Source organism: Monodon monoceros, unplaced genomic scaffold (genome assembly GCF_005190385.1).
Source record: "Monodon monoceros isolate NGI ecotype Baffin Bay Population unplaced genomic scaffold, NGI_Narwhal_1 Super_Scaffold_22, whole genome shotgun sequence".
NCBI classification, from domain to species: domain Eukaryota; kingdom Metazoa; phylum Chordata; class Mammalia; order Artiodactyla; family Monodontidae; genus Monodon; species Monodon monoceros.
In genome coordinates this window covers 47,966,602-47,983,309 of record NW_021703779.1, presented here as the reverse complement: position 1 = coordinate 47,983,309, position 16,708 = coordinate 47,966,602, and the positions used below count along the sequence as shown (strand labels likewise).

The 16,708-nt window shown below is 46.7% G+C and overlaps 1 protein-coding gene across 1 annotated transcript; it reads right to left on the bottom strand.

Annotated features, from left to right (window-relative positions):
* Nucleotides 1-8,187: 8,187 nt before the first annotated feature.
* Nucleotides 8,188-9,645, bottom strand: MAGEH1 (MAGE family member H1). Its single transcript, XM_029239978.1, has one exon. It carries the CDS (start codon nucleotides 9,371-9,373, stop codon nucleotides 8,714-8,716), a length of 660 nt encoding a protein of 219 aa, XP_029095811.1. The 5' UTR covers nucleotides 9,374-9,645; the 3' UTR covers nucleotides 8,188-8,713.
* Between the last annotated feature and the right edge of the window lie 7,063 nt (nucleotides 9,646-16,708).

Genomic DNA, 16,708 nt, shown 5'->3' with positions numbered 1-16,708 from the left:
CACAGATAGTTTGAGAAGCAGCAGTCTGGGGACTTTGTGAAGATCAGCTGATTTATTTTCCACAACATCTCTATAAAGCAGGATGCATTATGACTGTTATGGAGGTGTATGAGGAGGCTGACACAAGTTAGATGACTTCGACTAGGTCCCCAAGCCATCGTGGTAGACACCTTGGGGTTGGGACCAGCATGTTCCCACTCGGCTTGCATAGTTTACCTCAACTGCTGCTGCTCCGTTGGTGCCCAGCACTTGTTTATCTTATCAAAACTTCAGAAGTACTGATTACACAATCCTGACGGCTGCTCTCCACCTCACAGCATCTTACGGGCAGTGCTGCCTCAGGACCAGCTCGATGTCGGCCTTTAGTACAGTCGCTGCAGCAGGACTGGGAGCATCTTGGAGGAGCTAGCCTCTGCAAAGAGGGACATAGTTTCAAGCATGTAAACTAGAGTGCTGTTTGAAGGGAAAACAGAGTAAAATGATACTAAATGTCCATTTGTCCTTGATTGCCATTTCTGGGTGAGGGCTACTGGAGAGGGTAGGAAGTGGGTGTGTGTCTTAGAGGAGTGCATCTATAAAATAAGTCTCCCTCCACATCTGTGTCCCCTATGGCCCCAGTGCCCTCTCTTCTTCCTCTGTTCCTTTATTCTCATGGAGTCTGAACTCATTCTCACTGGCTCAGATCAGCCATAAGATCATTCTTTTCCTGGACCCTGTGACCTGAGACCCAATCCTGTGAAAGCTTTATCTAGCCTCAGGCTTACCCTGCAGATGGGGCCCCACCTCAGGGAGAAGCTCATTCCTTGGGGTCATATCGGATGGGATCTTTTGCCAGACAGGTTTTGTAGGGAGTGGAAAGACGCCAGAATGAAGCCGACTGGAGGAAGACCCACAGAGATCAAAGAGACCATGAGCCCACACATGCGTGTGTGCGTGTGTGCATGTGCTTGTCCAAGAGTCTAAAGTATAGTGTCCCAAATGGCACAGTGGCTTTTTAGTTTGATCAGAGTTGTTAATGTCCCCAGGGAGTTACTGTCCTGGCTTGGTCAGACAACAGCCTTCAGGTAGTAAGGATATTCTAAGAGTCAAGGAGAGGGCAGTTCTGTGGTTCTGGGATGTCTGTTCCACTTGGAGCTGGACCAGCCTTCAGAATAGGGGTCTGTTTTAAGCAAGTCAAGATCACAGGGGTTCTGCCACTCAGCCTCAGACTCAGAACAGAGCTCCATCGCTGAAGTAGCAGCGTCATACAGGAAACTGAGGCTGATGCTCTGACACACAGACTGTGGCTATTGTGTGGTCATTTGAAGCAGCGGTGGTTCAGTGGGAAGGCTTGTTACCAGTGTAGGGGGCAGCAAGAGTAATTCCACACTGAGACTTGCCGGCAGGTCTGAGCCTATGGTTATCAGACTGTCTTGAGAATCAGACTGTTTGGGCTCAAAAATTTACTCCTCCAATTGTTTGCTAAGTGCCCTTGGCCAGTCCACCTGACCAACTTGTGTAGCACACCTCTAACTTGTAAAATAGGGATCACGATATAACCTCCATCACTGAGTTGTTTGGAGTATTAAAAGTTACTAAGGTGCTCTGAAGTGCACCTGGCACATAATAGATGCTCAACACACAGGGAGGTTCAACAAGGCAGGTGCCTGACCTCAGCTAGAAGAGTTCAGGGCAGCCAGAAAGCCTCGCTGACCTCCACCGCATCCAGTAACGATATGATTTGCAACTCCTTGTGCATGCTCTAGCCCTCCTCTTTATGCAAGGGCCACATGACCTCCTGTCTTCTCAAAGTTACTGCTCCAACAAATCTCTCTGCCTTCCCTGTGCTGTTGATTTCACTCCTCTCCGCTGTGTACTTCCCCATCAGCACAATGCTATTTCTGCCATCTGAAGTAAATCTTCTCATGACTCCCTCTTCCTCCCCCTGATGCTGCCCAATTTCTTTGCTCCCCTTTGCAGCAAAACTCCTTTTAAGACTTGTCTGTACTCACTGACTCCCCCACCTTCCATTCTCTTAAGCCTGTCCAAAGCAGGCTTTATCATCCACTTCTCCGATGAAGCTGCCCTCATCAAGGTCACCAGGGACCTCTGAATTGCTAATTCCAGTGCTCAGTTCTCACTCCTCTTATTTCACCTGGCATCAGCACTTTGAGCGTAGTTGACCACTGGCTCTCCCTTGATACACTTTGCTTCACATGGCTCCCAAGACACTACACTCTCGGTCTATCGTGCTGCTGGCTACTTCTCACTCAGTCTCCTCAACTGGTGCCTCCTCACCTCCTCTTCTCCTTGATCCCTTTATGCTGCAGGTCTCTGTCCATGACCTTCTTCTCTTCTCTACGTACACACACTCCTTAGCCAATCTCAAATAGTCTCATGCCCTTCTAATGCCATCTCTACATACATCTTAGGCACAACCTTTCAGATACATTCCTGACTTCTGTGCAACTGAATTCTGAACAACTGCCTACTCAACTCATATGAGTGTCAAAGAGACATCTTAATCCAATATGTCCAGAACTGAATACTTGATACCCTCCCTCACCTATAAAACCTGTTGCAACTAGAGTATTCCCCTTATCTGTTGGCAGCTATCCCACTCTACTAGTCGCTTGGGCAAAAAAATCTGGAGTCAGGCTTGACTCCTCTCTGACACTCCATATCTAAACCATCAGGAATTCTGTTAGGTCAACCACAAAGTGTATCCAGAAACTGAGCAGTTCGCATCATATCTGCTGTTACCAGGATGATCCAAACCACCATCACCATCTCTAGCCTGACTTACAGCAATAGCTTCCTACCTGGTCTTCCTACTCCCACCCTTGTTTGTTTTCTCTGTATTCTCAACATAGTAAGTAATCAAAGTGATCCTTTCAGAAGGTAATTCAGATTGTGCTACTCCTCTGCTCAATCCCTTACTGCCTCCCTCCTCCCACCCCCCTCACATTAACTGCAAACAAGAGCCTAGTTCCTTACAATGACCTACTAGGCCTTACATAATGTGGGATTCTGTTCATCTCTCTGACCTTATCTCCAGTTCTTGTCCTTTTTGCTCCCTCCACGCCAGCCACACTGGCCTCTCCATCCTTCTCCAGATGTGCTAGATGCTCCCAGGCCTTTGAGCCTTTGCACTGACTGGTCCTTCTGCCTGAACAATGCTTTCTTGATATATCAGCAAGGCGAATCCCCTCACCTTCTTCATTTCTTTGGTCAACCGTCACCTCCCCAGTGAGGACCACCCTGCCCACCCATTAGTATTGAATTTAGTACTCCCTTTCTTTCTTGGCATTTCCCATCTGCCTTACCCTGTTCTGGTCAGCTTACCACTGCCCCTTCCCCCACCAACCAGAGCACTTATCACCTTCTAGGTCCAGTATAATTTGTTATTTAAAAGGTTTACCTTCTACCTTCCGTTTTTGTACAAGAGAACTCGTGATTTGTTCATATATGTTTCCCAGGTGACTGGCACAAGTAGACCTTTGTAAATACGTGTAGAGTGAGTGAATGGATGAATATTAGATAATCACAGCATCCAAAATAACGTAGGCCCAGCTATTTTTGAGACTTCACAGGCCGAAAATGAATCAAGGGGCTCCTTGATCAGAGTTACAGGAGAGATTTCAGGCACTTCTCATGTGTTGCCCATTTTGAGAGAACATTTGCAAGGGTGTCGTTTGTCACAGGAACTGAGGCAGAAGTTGACCAGTCAAGAAGTGGGCCTGGGCTTCCCTGGTGGCGCAGTGGTTGAGAGTCCGCCTGCCAATGCAGGGGATACGGGTTCGTGCCCTGGTCCGGGAAGATCCCACATGCCGCAGAGCGGCTGGGCCCGTGAGCCATGGCTGCTGAGCCTGTGCTTCCGGAGCCTGTGCTCCGCAACGGGAGAGGCCACAACAGTGAGAGGCCCGCGTACCGCAAAGAAGTGGGCCTGATTTTCAGCAGCTGTTGGTGGGCTCTCCCTTCCCCTTCAAGTCACCCTGTGTGAGCTTTATGCCTGTTAGGTGATGGGTACAAGCCAAGAGTCCACTTTTCCTCCCAAAACTTGTTCTCCAAGCTCTGGATTGCTCCAGAGTTATTCTTCTTATATAGCTTTGGCTGAGCTGCACAAAGCTCTCCTTTGTGCAAGGGTCCTCACACAGATTTTCAAAGAAATTCCATTAACTCTTTGAGGTTTAACTGTTTCATGACCCGCAAGCCCTGGAGGAGCCTTTAAATCAGTCTCAGTACATCGTCATACCAATCACCTTTCTCCACCGCCACCACGACTTCAAAATCATTTCCTTCAGAAAGTTGGAATTCTATGCTTCTGCCAAAGGAAGGAGACAGAGTGATCCTGACTGCTTCCCATCTCACGGGGGTGAATGTGAGCCCAGGCAGAATCCACATCTGTCTTTCACCATGACCGTGGTCTGCTGTGCACCTGGCCGATGAGGCCAGTGCCACAGCACTGGGCCCAAGGAGGACACCCTTCAGCCTGTCTTTTTGCATGGGCAGATACCCACTGCTTGCTGCCTGTGTCCTACCCCAGGAACTCTATTCTGCTCAAGTTAAGAAGTCCTCCTGGGCCATTTTGCCTTCCGGGTTGGAAACATCATCAATGAGCAATGTTGCAGGCCCAGAAAGGTTGCTGTTTGGTTGGTCCACTGTGCAACAGCCAGGACCTAGGATTTGAAGATCGATGGAGTGCTCAGGGTGGCGAACTTTATGAGCAACGTGTTGTGATGGGGAAGACATTCTTGTTTTGGAAGAAAATTGTCATTCTACAGATAGCAATGCCTCAAGAATGCCTGGCAATTGGGGCTGCAACAAATGAGAATAAACGGATGCCCACAGCTGCTTAATGGCTTCTTAATCCTACTTTCCCACACCTCCTCACCCCCTCCAGCATGCTCCTTCTCACTTTTACCCTGGGTTGTGGTCAAGTTTGAAGACAAAAGACTTCCCCAAGGCTGGGTAGAGCCCCAGGTGTCCTGGTGATGATGCAGTCTGCCTGTCGTTTTCATGTAACAGTATGGGCTTTAGACTTGGCCCACCCTGGGTCATTTCCAGAGCAGTCACTGACCAACCAGGTAACCCCAGCAACTTGCTTCTGGTACCTGACCCTGAGTTTCTTCCTCTGTAAACTTGCCCTAGTGGCTCCTACCTTGCCAGACCGTTGTGAAAGTTAGAGACATGTATGAAAACAGCAGTCAAAGTGCCTGGCACAATTTAGGCACTCAGGAAATGGCAGCTGCCCCTCTTGCTATGCATTGAGGACGTTTGGGCTCTCTACCTCTGAGTTCCCTAAACAGCTGGAGTTTTCTAGAACCCAGAAACTCAATCCACTTCAGTGGCATCTTGGCAACTAAAAGTGCAGCTTTTCCACTCACTTTGTGGAGACTCTGCTGGGGTGGGGCCAGCTTAGGTTGCTGATTTACAAAGCAAGAGGCTCTCAGCTTGTGTCCTATCTGGATACTGCTCAAAGCTGAAAGAATTCATGTAACTGAAACAATGAGTAGTATCTTTTGCCCACCACCTTCTAGAAGCCCCTTTCCCTGCCTGTCCCTCAGCCCTGTCATTCATTTCACAGCCACCGGAAATCCCGCCCTTCTTCAGTGTTCACCTAAGCAAATGAAGATTAACTCTTTGCAGTGCCAAGGTAGTGCGTTGTGGTGGGGAGGGGTGGGAGACGCACTGAACTTCCAGGCCAAGGCGGGAATGAGCCTGGGCCATTGGTTGCTCCCTTGCTGGGCTGGGGAAAGTCACCCGGTCCTTGGCACATCCCTGGGGAGCCTCCTGCCTGAAGCCTTCAGGATTCCAGCAGTCATCTCTTTTACAGTGCAGCTTGCAGTATACTCCCACTCTTCTCTCCCTTTATCCTGGGCACTGCTGATTCCCTGACTGAATTCAGCTTCTTGGCCCATACTTGCAAATAGCCATTTTAGACAACTGGATGATTATTCCCCACCAGAGCCAAAGAAAACCTGGATTCAGACAGGGTTTGGAAGGACATTATTTCTTTCCCTGAGCTAGCTGACACTTCCTGCAAAACGGGGGGGAGGGGATGGTGGTGGTGGTGGTGGTGGTGGTGGTGGTAATCTTACTGACCTGACAGAAATAATGTGTGGCAAGCCCCCAGTACAGAGATGCTCAACAAATCTTTGCTCTGCAGGTTCTTCCACTTACTAGTTGACTAACCTGGAGGTGACTGACTTCTATGAGCCCCTTCCTGTAAAAGGGGGAGGGGTTAAAGTCAGCCTTGTTCCCAAAAGGATTTGAGGCTGCAGTTGGGGTTACTGAGAACTGTCCCACTGACTTCACATGTTTCTTTTGAAGATAGAGACCTTGTGAATACACTGGCAGGCAGAGGACAGCAGGGTGACCTATAGGGAAACACTCTGGATTTGCTGGGAATGGACATGGGGTCTTGTCTAGGATCTGTCACTTGCCACCCCGGTGGCTCTAGACCAGAAAGTCACTCAGTAATCTGAACCTCAGATTCATACCTTGTCTACCTCTGGAGCGGGTATCGACAAATATGGCTCCTCCAGGGCCAGAAACATGCCTTCCGATCTTCCACAGCCTCAGTGTCTGTCACACTGCCTGAATCATAGAGGTTCCCACTATTTTCTTGTTTGCTGAATGAATTTGGAGCCGCTGAGGGGTCATGCTTCCCACTTTTGTTTGAAGCCTCCTTTGCCTGCAGGGTGATGTCTATGGTCCCTGGGCCTTTTCCAGAAAGTCATTTGCTAGCTTACCCTGGCCCCAGTGACTTTGCCTGGCACACAGGTGGAAGCAGGGTAAGACTGCCTGGGGAAAAAGAAAGAAGGTGCCCTGGCCACTCTTTTGTGTGTGACAGCTGAGACCCAGGAGGCTAGATGAGGCACCCTCCCTTGGTGATCCCTATTAGGGGGCTTTTAGTTCTTACAGTGTTTAGCTCTCGAGATAAGTGTGGTCGGCTTTGGGGGTGGCCAACCTTCTAATGCGTGTTCTCTGCCTGTAGCCGATTTGAATATGAGGGATGACTCCCACCTCTCCAGATGTGCCACAGGGCAAGGTAGAGGATTCAGAAGCCCCTGGTGATAGAATGGATGGGAAGAGCATTGAGCTCCTTGGTACAATGAGGAAAGAAAGTGTAAAAGTTCCTGGAGGTGGGAAGGAACCTGATACCACAAGACTTCATACACCATGGGCCACCATGCCAGGTAGCCCTCTGGACTTAAATACACTGGCTGAAGGAGAGTGTCAAAGTGCTAATTCTGCCCTACCTGCCCCCCACCCCCTACCCCGATACACACACACTTCAAAGCAATTTGTGCACCCTAACAAGACAGTTCTTGAGAGAGGTGCCAGTTTACCTTTCAGTGATACCACAGGTCGACTCCTCTCTCTGGTTCATCCAGGAGGCTCTGCTTTTATGGAACCTTTTTCTTTTCATTATTCCGGGATTATCGTTATTATTAACCACTTTTGTTCTCATTAAAAATAGTCGTAACTCCCGCCCTTTGAGACTCTAGCTCCTGTTCCCCTCTTCCCCACCTCATTCCTTTTTCTCCACTTTCCGCTTGACATGACCCTAATACTTCAGTAAAAAAATTGTTTCTTCCCTAATATCCATGCTGCCTTTAGTGCCTCAAGTTACTCCCTTCCCCATCTCCAATATTACTTTCAGACCTCAGGTTGTCACTAATCAAGAATTTTCTGACAGCCCCGTCTTTTTAATTTCTGTAGTACCCTACAATGTCCTTTTGCCTGCAACCACCCCTCTCCCCTGTCCTCTCAAGCTAATTTAAGTGCATTTTCTATTTCCACAGCACCCTGTGATGCTCCCTTCCCTTTGCCAATGCCCCATCCTCCAAGCTGGATCACGTTTCCAAAAAATACCTAATACACACTATTTTCATAGTATGCTCTGATGCCCCTTTCAAATCCCCTCAACCTTATTTAAGCATCTCTTGGATTTTCATAGCACCCTATGATGCCCTCTTTCCTGTCCTACCCTCCAAGACAGGTCACATAAGCTTTTCTACATTTTCATGACACCCCATGCTCACTCCCTATTACAGCATTTACCACACTGCCAGTTTACGTATTTGTCTCTCTCACATAATCTAGAACATTCTTTAGAGCTGAGCACTGTGTCTGAGGAGTATCCCCAGAACCTAGATTGGTGTCATACACATAAGTGGTGGTCAATAAATGGACAAGGTATCCTCGTCATTAAGCTTTTATTTTTTTCTATATTCTGCAGTAACTAAGCAAAATCAAGGTAGTTGTCAATTTTCTTTACACAACAGCAGACACAAAGGTTTTCAGAATGGCAAGACATAAAAGAATTCTCCCATCCGTCTCTCACATTTTACTGGTTATTTCAAACTTTTAAGAACAGCCTATTTTACTGATATAAAATATGTATCAGATCACAGAATATGATGCAAAGACTTCATTTTATAACGTTAGCAAAACTGTTTTACTAAATATCAATGACGGAAAAAATATATCTTCTTCAATGGGATTTTAAAACATACTATGACCTTAATCAACACTGTACTAAAATGAATAAAATCTACAATATTCAAAGTAAACGTTCTGTTTCTCAAACAATTAGCACTGATCACAAATACCAAATACAGTGCCCCACTCCCCATTACATTCAACTAAGGACCCAGATGATCTATTCCTTGGGGTACCTTTGAAGCTCTTTCCAATCCCCCTCAAGGGTGTGCTGCATATTTCCCTAAGGGGCAGAATAACCCCTAGCACCTGAATTGAGGATAGCCTCAACTTCTGCATCATCATCAGAATCCCAATCGTAATTACATGGCCAGTCCTTGGAGCATCGGTTACGCACCCTTGCCACAAAATGCATGACTTTCAGCTTGCTTGATTCCACGTGTGCTCGAGGTCCCCAGAAGAACTCGTACTCCACAGGACTGCTACGGGGCACCGGCTTATAAATCAGGTACCCTCTGCGCACAAACTCTTCTGTAACGACCTTCTTTGGATCTCCAAAGATGCTGTGCTGCCGGCCAGGCTGCATCCCCAACTTTCCCAGCACTTTCCAGACCAGGGCCTCCTTGGCGCTGTTGCCCATGATGAAGATGAGGGCTAATATAGACATCAGGAGACTTTTCTTGGTGCCTTGAAAATTGCTCCTGGCTACCGAGGGCTTCTGCGCTAGAGCAGTGCTCGAGGCTTCCTCGGGAGTGGTGGATGCCTCCTCTGGAGTGCTTGGGTCTTCCTCTGGGCCGCTCAGGTCGTCCTCGGGGGTGCTCGGGACCAAAGAGGCGGCCATCGGGGTCTCGGAGGTTTCTGAGGCCTGTATCTTACGATTGTTGCGGTTCTCTTCTGCGGCCCTTGCGTTACGGCGACGCCGACTCTTTCGTCCCCGTGGCATATCTTCTGCTAGGGGCACGGAGCCTATAGCAATCCTAGGGAAAGATAACTGTAACCTCTGCAGAAAAAAGCTATCTCCACTTTAAAAAGTGGCCGCCGCTGAAGCCACCAACGTCAATAGAGTCTTTGTAACAAGCGAGACGTTTTCAGCTACAAAGCTAACACCCACGCAAGCCGACTTGCACTAGCAGCCGCCCCCAGCGCTCGCCCCAGCAGCAAAGCACAAGAATGCAGGGCTGAATTGACTCCGCCTCACCTGCCACGCAATCCCCAGACTCCAAAAGGAAGTGGGCGGGTCCTACAGGCACACTTCCGCTGTCAGATAGAAGAACGGACAGGCCTAAGCAGGGGTGGGACTAGGGGAGAAATGACGGCTTGGGATTGGCAAGGACAGAAGTAAGTAAAGAAGAAATAAACACAGGGTTCCTGGGCTTCGCTGGTGGCGCAGTGGTTGCGAGTCCGCTTGTCGATGCGGGGGACACGGGTTCATGTCTCGGTCCGCGAAAATCCCACGTCCCACGGAACGGCTGGGCCCGTGAGCCATGGCCGCTGAGTCTGCGCGTCTGGAGCCTGTGCTCCACAACAGAATAAGCCCACAGCGGTGAGAGGCCCGCGTACCACACACACACACACACACAAAAGTCTAAATATAGGGTTCCTGCATTTTTCAGTCTAGTACAAGATTGGCTGGCGGGTCTTGAGAAAGAGTGTGTCTCTACTCTATTCCCAGACTGGGGGTGTGTTTGAGACCATGGGGGAGGGACAGGAGTGTATTCTTAGAAGGAATCAGCTGCTCCCAGCTCTCCTTTCCTGTCTTGGCTTACACAGCATATTCATTCACTCGCCTTGCTTTCAGAAGGTGGCTCTGTGTATACTGATTAATTCCAGGGCCCGCATAAGACCTAGATAAGATGGCTGTGGCCGAAGTGCTGGGTGATGAGAGGAGATGGGACTGCAGAAACGAACAGTGTGCAAGAGGTGCAGAGCCTTTAAAATGTTATATATTCACTACATTATTAAGCAGGGCACTGACTGGATCAGACTTGCATTTGTACAGCCTCACAGAGGAGCAGACTATTGTCTGGCAGGTCATTTAGGAAGCAATTAGAATAAGAAGCAAGAGGGAATGAAAGTGAGCCTTAAGGTGGTTACCATGGGGATGGAGAGGCAGAAAGACATTTTAAGGGTGATCACTGACAGGCTTTAGAGACTGATTGGATGGAAGTGGTGAATAGGGAGTGGGTGGTAGAGTGCAGGTTGGCTCCAAACTTTCTTGGCTCCAGTATACCTGAATACCGGATTTATTTTGCTTCTTTCTTTCATTCTGTAATCCGAATATAATTCATAACATACTCTGAACTTTATCCACTCCAGGTCTTGGCTCACTGTTTCCTCTGTGTGAAATGCCTTTCCTCTCATCTCCAATTACCTAAATTCCAACTCTTTGCTCAGAGGCCTCTTCCTCCCAGGAGCTCTTCTTGGTCGGCACAAAAGGGTAATGAGCCCATTTTTGCTCCCCATTTTTTGCTCTCTATAGCAAGCACTCCATATCTTTCTTACGTCATTCCAAAGATACTATTTTGCACAAGTCACTTCACCTCTCTGAACCTCCATTTCCTCATCTATAGAGTGGAGTTAATTAAAGTACTAGTGGTCTCATAGGGTGGTGAGAATTAAATGAGATAATAAATAAAAAGCATGCATCACACAGAAAGCACAGCCTCTGTCTCTCTAGGTGTTTCAAGCAGTGTGTGAGAGCGGCATTTAATAAATAAATGCACATTGAAGGAATACATGAAATGGAAGATTTTGCGCATGTTTTTATCTGAACTTTTTTAAAAGCAAGTGAATGCTTTATACCTGCTTGGCTGGAAGAGGTGAAATGTTTGTTTGACAGGATTTCAGATTGTAATCCCAAAGAGGGAAGGAGTCCTGTCTCTCCCCTTGATGTCTCCTAGCCCTTGATAGAGTTGGTGGAATAGGATATGTCTACACCTGGTGAATAAGTTCTGGGGTGGGAAAGTGTGTCCTGTTTAGAAAGCAGAATTGCCAGCTGAATCACCCAACAAGGCCCAGTCCTCTGTACATGTGTAGAAAGGGAATACCTGGTTCTGAGGAACTCAATACAAGCATTGAACTCAGACATGGGAACATGAGTTCTGGCCCAGCCCCTGTCATTTACAAGCTCTTGACCTTGATGAGTTTAACCTAACATCTGTGTCCTGTGATTTATCCTCTAAACAAGCAGAAAAGGCTAATCCCTCTTGCCCTGTATGCCAGGTTTCTTGTGAGACTCTCTGCAAATCCAACAGCACATACCAGCAACCCTGAGTTAGAGCAGGTTCCTCTGAGTTCAGTTGTTTCTTGTTTGTATGTTTTGTGTTTGCTGTTTGGGAATCTGTGTGACTAGAGGATTGCAAAATCACCCATATTGTTTCCAAAAACTTCTCCTTTCTGATGGGACTTTATGGGAATGCAATCCATCAAACTAATTTTCTTCCCAGGGGTTACTTTCTAACTCAAGTTTTCTTTATACCCAGAGCCTACCAAGACCTCCTGTTGGCAAAGCCTCACCATAAACGAACTTGGGGTAGTGTATGCTTGTTGCTGCATTACCTTCTGTCCACCAACCAGCTGACTGAGGAGGGGGTGCCATTTCCCTGTCACTCCATTCATTTTAGTGAACCTTTGCTCCAACCCACAACAAGGATGAGGCAGCTCTGCATAGCACCCGGGAAGATCAGAGCCTATCCTTATGCAGTGTACAACCTAGGGCTGTAGCTCTCAACAGATTTCCTCAAAGGAGTAATCAGGAACAGGCTTTAGGTTGTGAGCTACTCTCAGTGTTCCCAAAAGCTTAACAGAAATCACATTTATGTAAGACAGGCCACAGAGGTTATTAGTCAAGAAACACAGTGTTTTTAATAGCAAGAATATTGCCAGGCATGATAGTAACAGGAGGAAATCATAAAACCATGCCTTGGGACATTGTGGACCACAGGTCTGTCTAGAGTAAGTAGAACATGACAAAGGAAGGGCAGCTGACTTGTGAGGGCCCGAGAAGTACAAAGAGAGGAGGGAAATTAGCATTGCTGTGGTAGGCTATGTGCCTAAACTACCTCCAAACTGGAATCTTTACAACACCCTTCAATCACCAGTGAAGCTAGAGAGAGATTAACTCTCTTGCCCAAGATCATAGTACTGCTGTTGAATGTCAGTATTGGGGCTCACATCTTCAGATTTCTAAGCTCTACCTTCTGCCATCACACACCTCACAGCTCCTCCAACTGAGTGCACATTTGGTGGTGCCAGGAGGCTTAACATGGAAGGGAGTGTTCTTGCTCCCTTGGCATAGGAGCAGAAGGGAAAGAGATGAGAAAAGGGACAGATGTGTAGAAGGGCAAGACAAGGATCCTTACTCACCTTACTAGGTTTTCCATACTTGGCTCTGCCCCTTCCAAGCTGTGTCAAGTCCAGCATGTTATTTAACCTTTCTAAGCCTCAGTTTCTCCATCTGCGAATAAGCATACCATAGTGGTGTTGCGAAGATTAAAGGGAAATATCTCATGCAAGATGAGGTAGGTTGAAAATGTCCCCCAGTTCCCAAAGATGTCCATGCTCCTATCCCCAGAATCTGTGAATAGGCTACCTTATATGGCAAAGGGGAATTTTGCAGGTGTGATTAAGTTCAGGATCTTTAGAGGAGGATTATCCTGGACTATCTGGGTGGGCCCAAGGTAAACAGAGAGTCCCTATAGAAGGGGGACAGTAGAGTTAGATTCAGTGAAAGATGTAAGGATGGAAGCAGAGATCAAAGAGGAGAGAAGATGCTACATTGCTGGCCTTGTAGATGGAGGAAGAGGGTATGAGCCCAGGAAAGTAGGGCACCTCTAGAAGCTGAAGAAGACAAGGAAATGGATTCTCCCCTTGAGCCTCCAGGAGGAACACAGACCTGCAGGCACATTTTAGACTTCTGACCCCCAGAACTGTAAAAGATTAAATTTGATTGCCTTAAGCCACTAAATTCGTGGTAATTTGTTACATCAGCAGAAGGAAACTAATATACAAGTTATATGTGTGCCTCACTCATGGGGAGTGCCTAATGAATAAGAACTGTGACTACCCGTTGAGGTGAATTTATATTATTGTCATATTTTCAGTGAAAGTACTGGGAGGAACTGGGGAGGGATACGAGACTGGGCTGGATACCTTGGCAGCAATTCTTATGGGTGTTGATGTACCTTGTTCTTCTCTGGGGCTGTCTACTAACCCCCCTATCCCAGGCACTGTCCTGGTTATATGACCAAGTTTCCTTAGGCATTGCTCTTACCTGAGCAGACATTGCCAAAGCCACCACCTGGTCGTAAGTGCTGCAGGTGGGATAGAGAGGGAAATGAAGGGGTCAAGCCACACTACTCCCACCGCTGTAACTAATCATCTTTCAGTTGTCTGTAGGCCCTGTTCTGATTCCAGCAAGCACCTCCCAAGGGCACAGAGCACCCTTGGGCCAGTCTCTCCATTTGCAACAAGGCTTGCACAGACTGTGGGCCACCGCTACTTGAACAAGTGAGTCTGACCCTATCTGATGTCCCTCATTCAGGGGCTGGGCTCCTCACTGTTCATGGTCTGTGGAAGAATCATTTCTCTGAAACATTTCACACTGCAGGCATGGACTTATTTTACAGTTTTCAAGAATTAGGATCTTGCAAGGAGGTCTATAGCATGTGCACTCCTACAGTCATGAAACAAAAGCCATGTGATTACTTTTCAGGATCGTTTGCTGGGTTTGAGAATAGAATATTTTTACTGCAAATTAATCACAAACATAGGGACAAGAATAAAATTAATATTACAAACACCTGCATAACCAGTGCCCTGCTGTGTCAAATTTAAAAATTAGGCCCTACCTTGGCCTTACCTTTACATTACAGATATGGTAAAGCCCTCTGTTTACCTCTTCCCAGACCCACACCACTCTCTCCTTCTTCAGTGGCATCTGCTATCATGAATTCAGTAACTATTATACCCAGGACAAGTTGTACATATTTGCTACCTATTTCTGTGTTCATACACATTATATAGGATTTTTAAAACATGTTTATGCAAGTTGATAAATGTAGCTCTAGGTCATTTTCATGTTTGTGTACTATTTCTTTCAGTATTTGCAATTTATCTTTCTCATGATGACCCAGACTTTTGCAGTTTCTATTTTTCCAGAAAAAACAAACAAACAAACAATGCTCTTATAAGTCTTTGTGTACCTATCCCCTGAGAACACGTGAACATCTCTAGGGTCACCATCTAGGAGTGGACTTACTGGATGTGTCTGCATGGATGTGTTTACATAGACCACATGGAATTTATGCTTTGCTTCATTTATAAAAATTAGATCCTTCTATATACAGTTTTCACTTCATTCTTTTTGCTAATCAACAATAAAATTTGCTCAACTCATACCTGTAAGGCTTTCATTATAATGGCTGAGTGATGTTCCTTGCAGTGGTTTTACCATAATCTTTTCAGGCATCCATCTGTTGGCCTGGTACTCTGTGTCTCCAAAGTATTTGCCCCCTCTACAAACAATGCGGCAATAACAGTTCAATCATTTGTTTACTAGAATTTTTTTCTTAAATGAGCAGTATATCTAATTGAGTATGAGAGCCAAGTTTATGTTCAGGATTTTTGATGAATGATTAAAATCTTCTACTTCAGTCGAAATCAAGGTGATTTATGACTTTTCCTGAATCCTAAATAATTCTATGATGCATAAGGTTGGTTGAATGTTATCCTGAAGCCACCCAATAGGACATCACTGAATGGTTTCCAGCAAGGGACTGATAAGGTCAGATCAGTGATTTAGCAAAGCCTCTTTGGCTGCAGTGTGGAGACTGGACTCTGAGGGAGGTGGGAGGGGTGGATGGAAGACGTCGTTAGAGGCTATTGCCTTCATCTAGGCTAATGACAGTGGTGCCTGAAATAGAGTGATGGCAGTGAAGATGGAGAGAAGGGAATGGATACCAGAGCTCATTAGAAGACTGAATCAATAAGCCTTGGGGATTGCTTGGATCTGGGTAGTGAGGGGAAGAAACAGGTTAACTGGGCCTCCCAGTGTTCTGGCTTGGGTAAGTGATGAGACTAGGGATGCCGGAGGAGAAGCGGGTTGGCTGCCTTGCTCTTCCCTTAGGTGCCTTGGCCTTTTAGGGGGAGAGGGGATGGCCTTTGTTAGGTTTACTCTCTGGGATCATTGGATTTCAGATGCCTGCAGAAGCCTTGCTAATGCTCAGCCTCTCCCAGCACACAGGGCACAGAATACAGCAGGGTGCAGCCAGTCCTCAGAATTGTGGGAAGACTAGATATCATCCATGGCATTTGTACCTTGGAGGAAATTCTCTCCTTAAGCAAGGGTAACTCCATACTGTGTTTCCTACACTTTTCTCAGAATCACAAGTCCCCCCCAAACCCCAAAGTGAGTCCATTAGTTGACCACATCATCACAGGAGTGATGGCACTTCCTAAAATTCACCCTGAGGTTCTGTGGGGTCTTCAGGGTGTCGAATCGCCTCAAGTGACATCAATGATAATCGGAACAAAAGGTGCCAAGTATCATGCCCATGAAATCTGCCTGTGTGCTCTTGTGAGCCCGAGGTGCCTGCCACTCGTAGACTTTAGGGTCCCTCCTTGGCTACTCCTGGACATGCCCAAACATTTTTCTATGGGGAATCCCCATCCTTCGTGCTTTCTGTTTAAGGGTGGGGATGACTCTGAGGGCGAGGTGGAATATTGCCCTCCAGAAAGTAACCAAGTATGCAGTCACATTAAAGTTCCCCAGCTGTTAACTGAAATGTTGCTTATTCTTAGCCAATTAAGAATTGTTGCATTTCTTTCCTCAACATATATCTTAGCTCTGGCATATTATTATTCATAATGTCAATAATAAGTAACTTCCTTCTGCTATTTTTATTGTGCATTGTCTCACAGTGCAAAATAATTGGTCACTCTTATTAGGATGCCCAATGTAGATACGAGGCATCTGAGGCATCTGAGGCCTGATATCAAATCCCTGACAGGTGATGGAGTCAGGATTTTTGACCCACTTCCCTGATTCCACTGATATTTTAATTTTCTCCTCTGAATCATAAATGAGGCCATTCCTATTTCCACACAGCTTCCCTTACAGGGTTTCTTATCGAGATGTATGCAGCATTCTCATTCCTGGCTTTATGCCACCTCCATGCTCCTTATCCAACTATGTCTTGCATGTAGTCATAGGAAGTTCCTCCTAAGAGGGGTCACCACTCACTGTTCACCACCAGACTAAACATTTCAGATGTTGCAT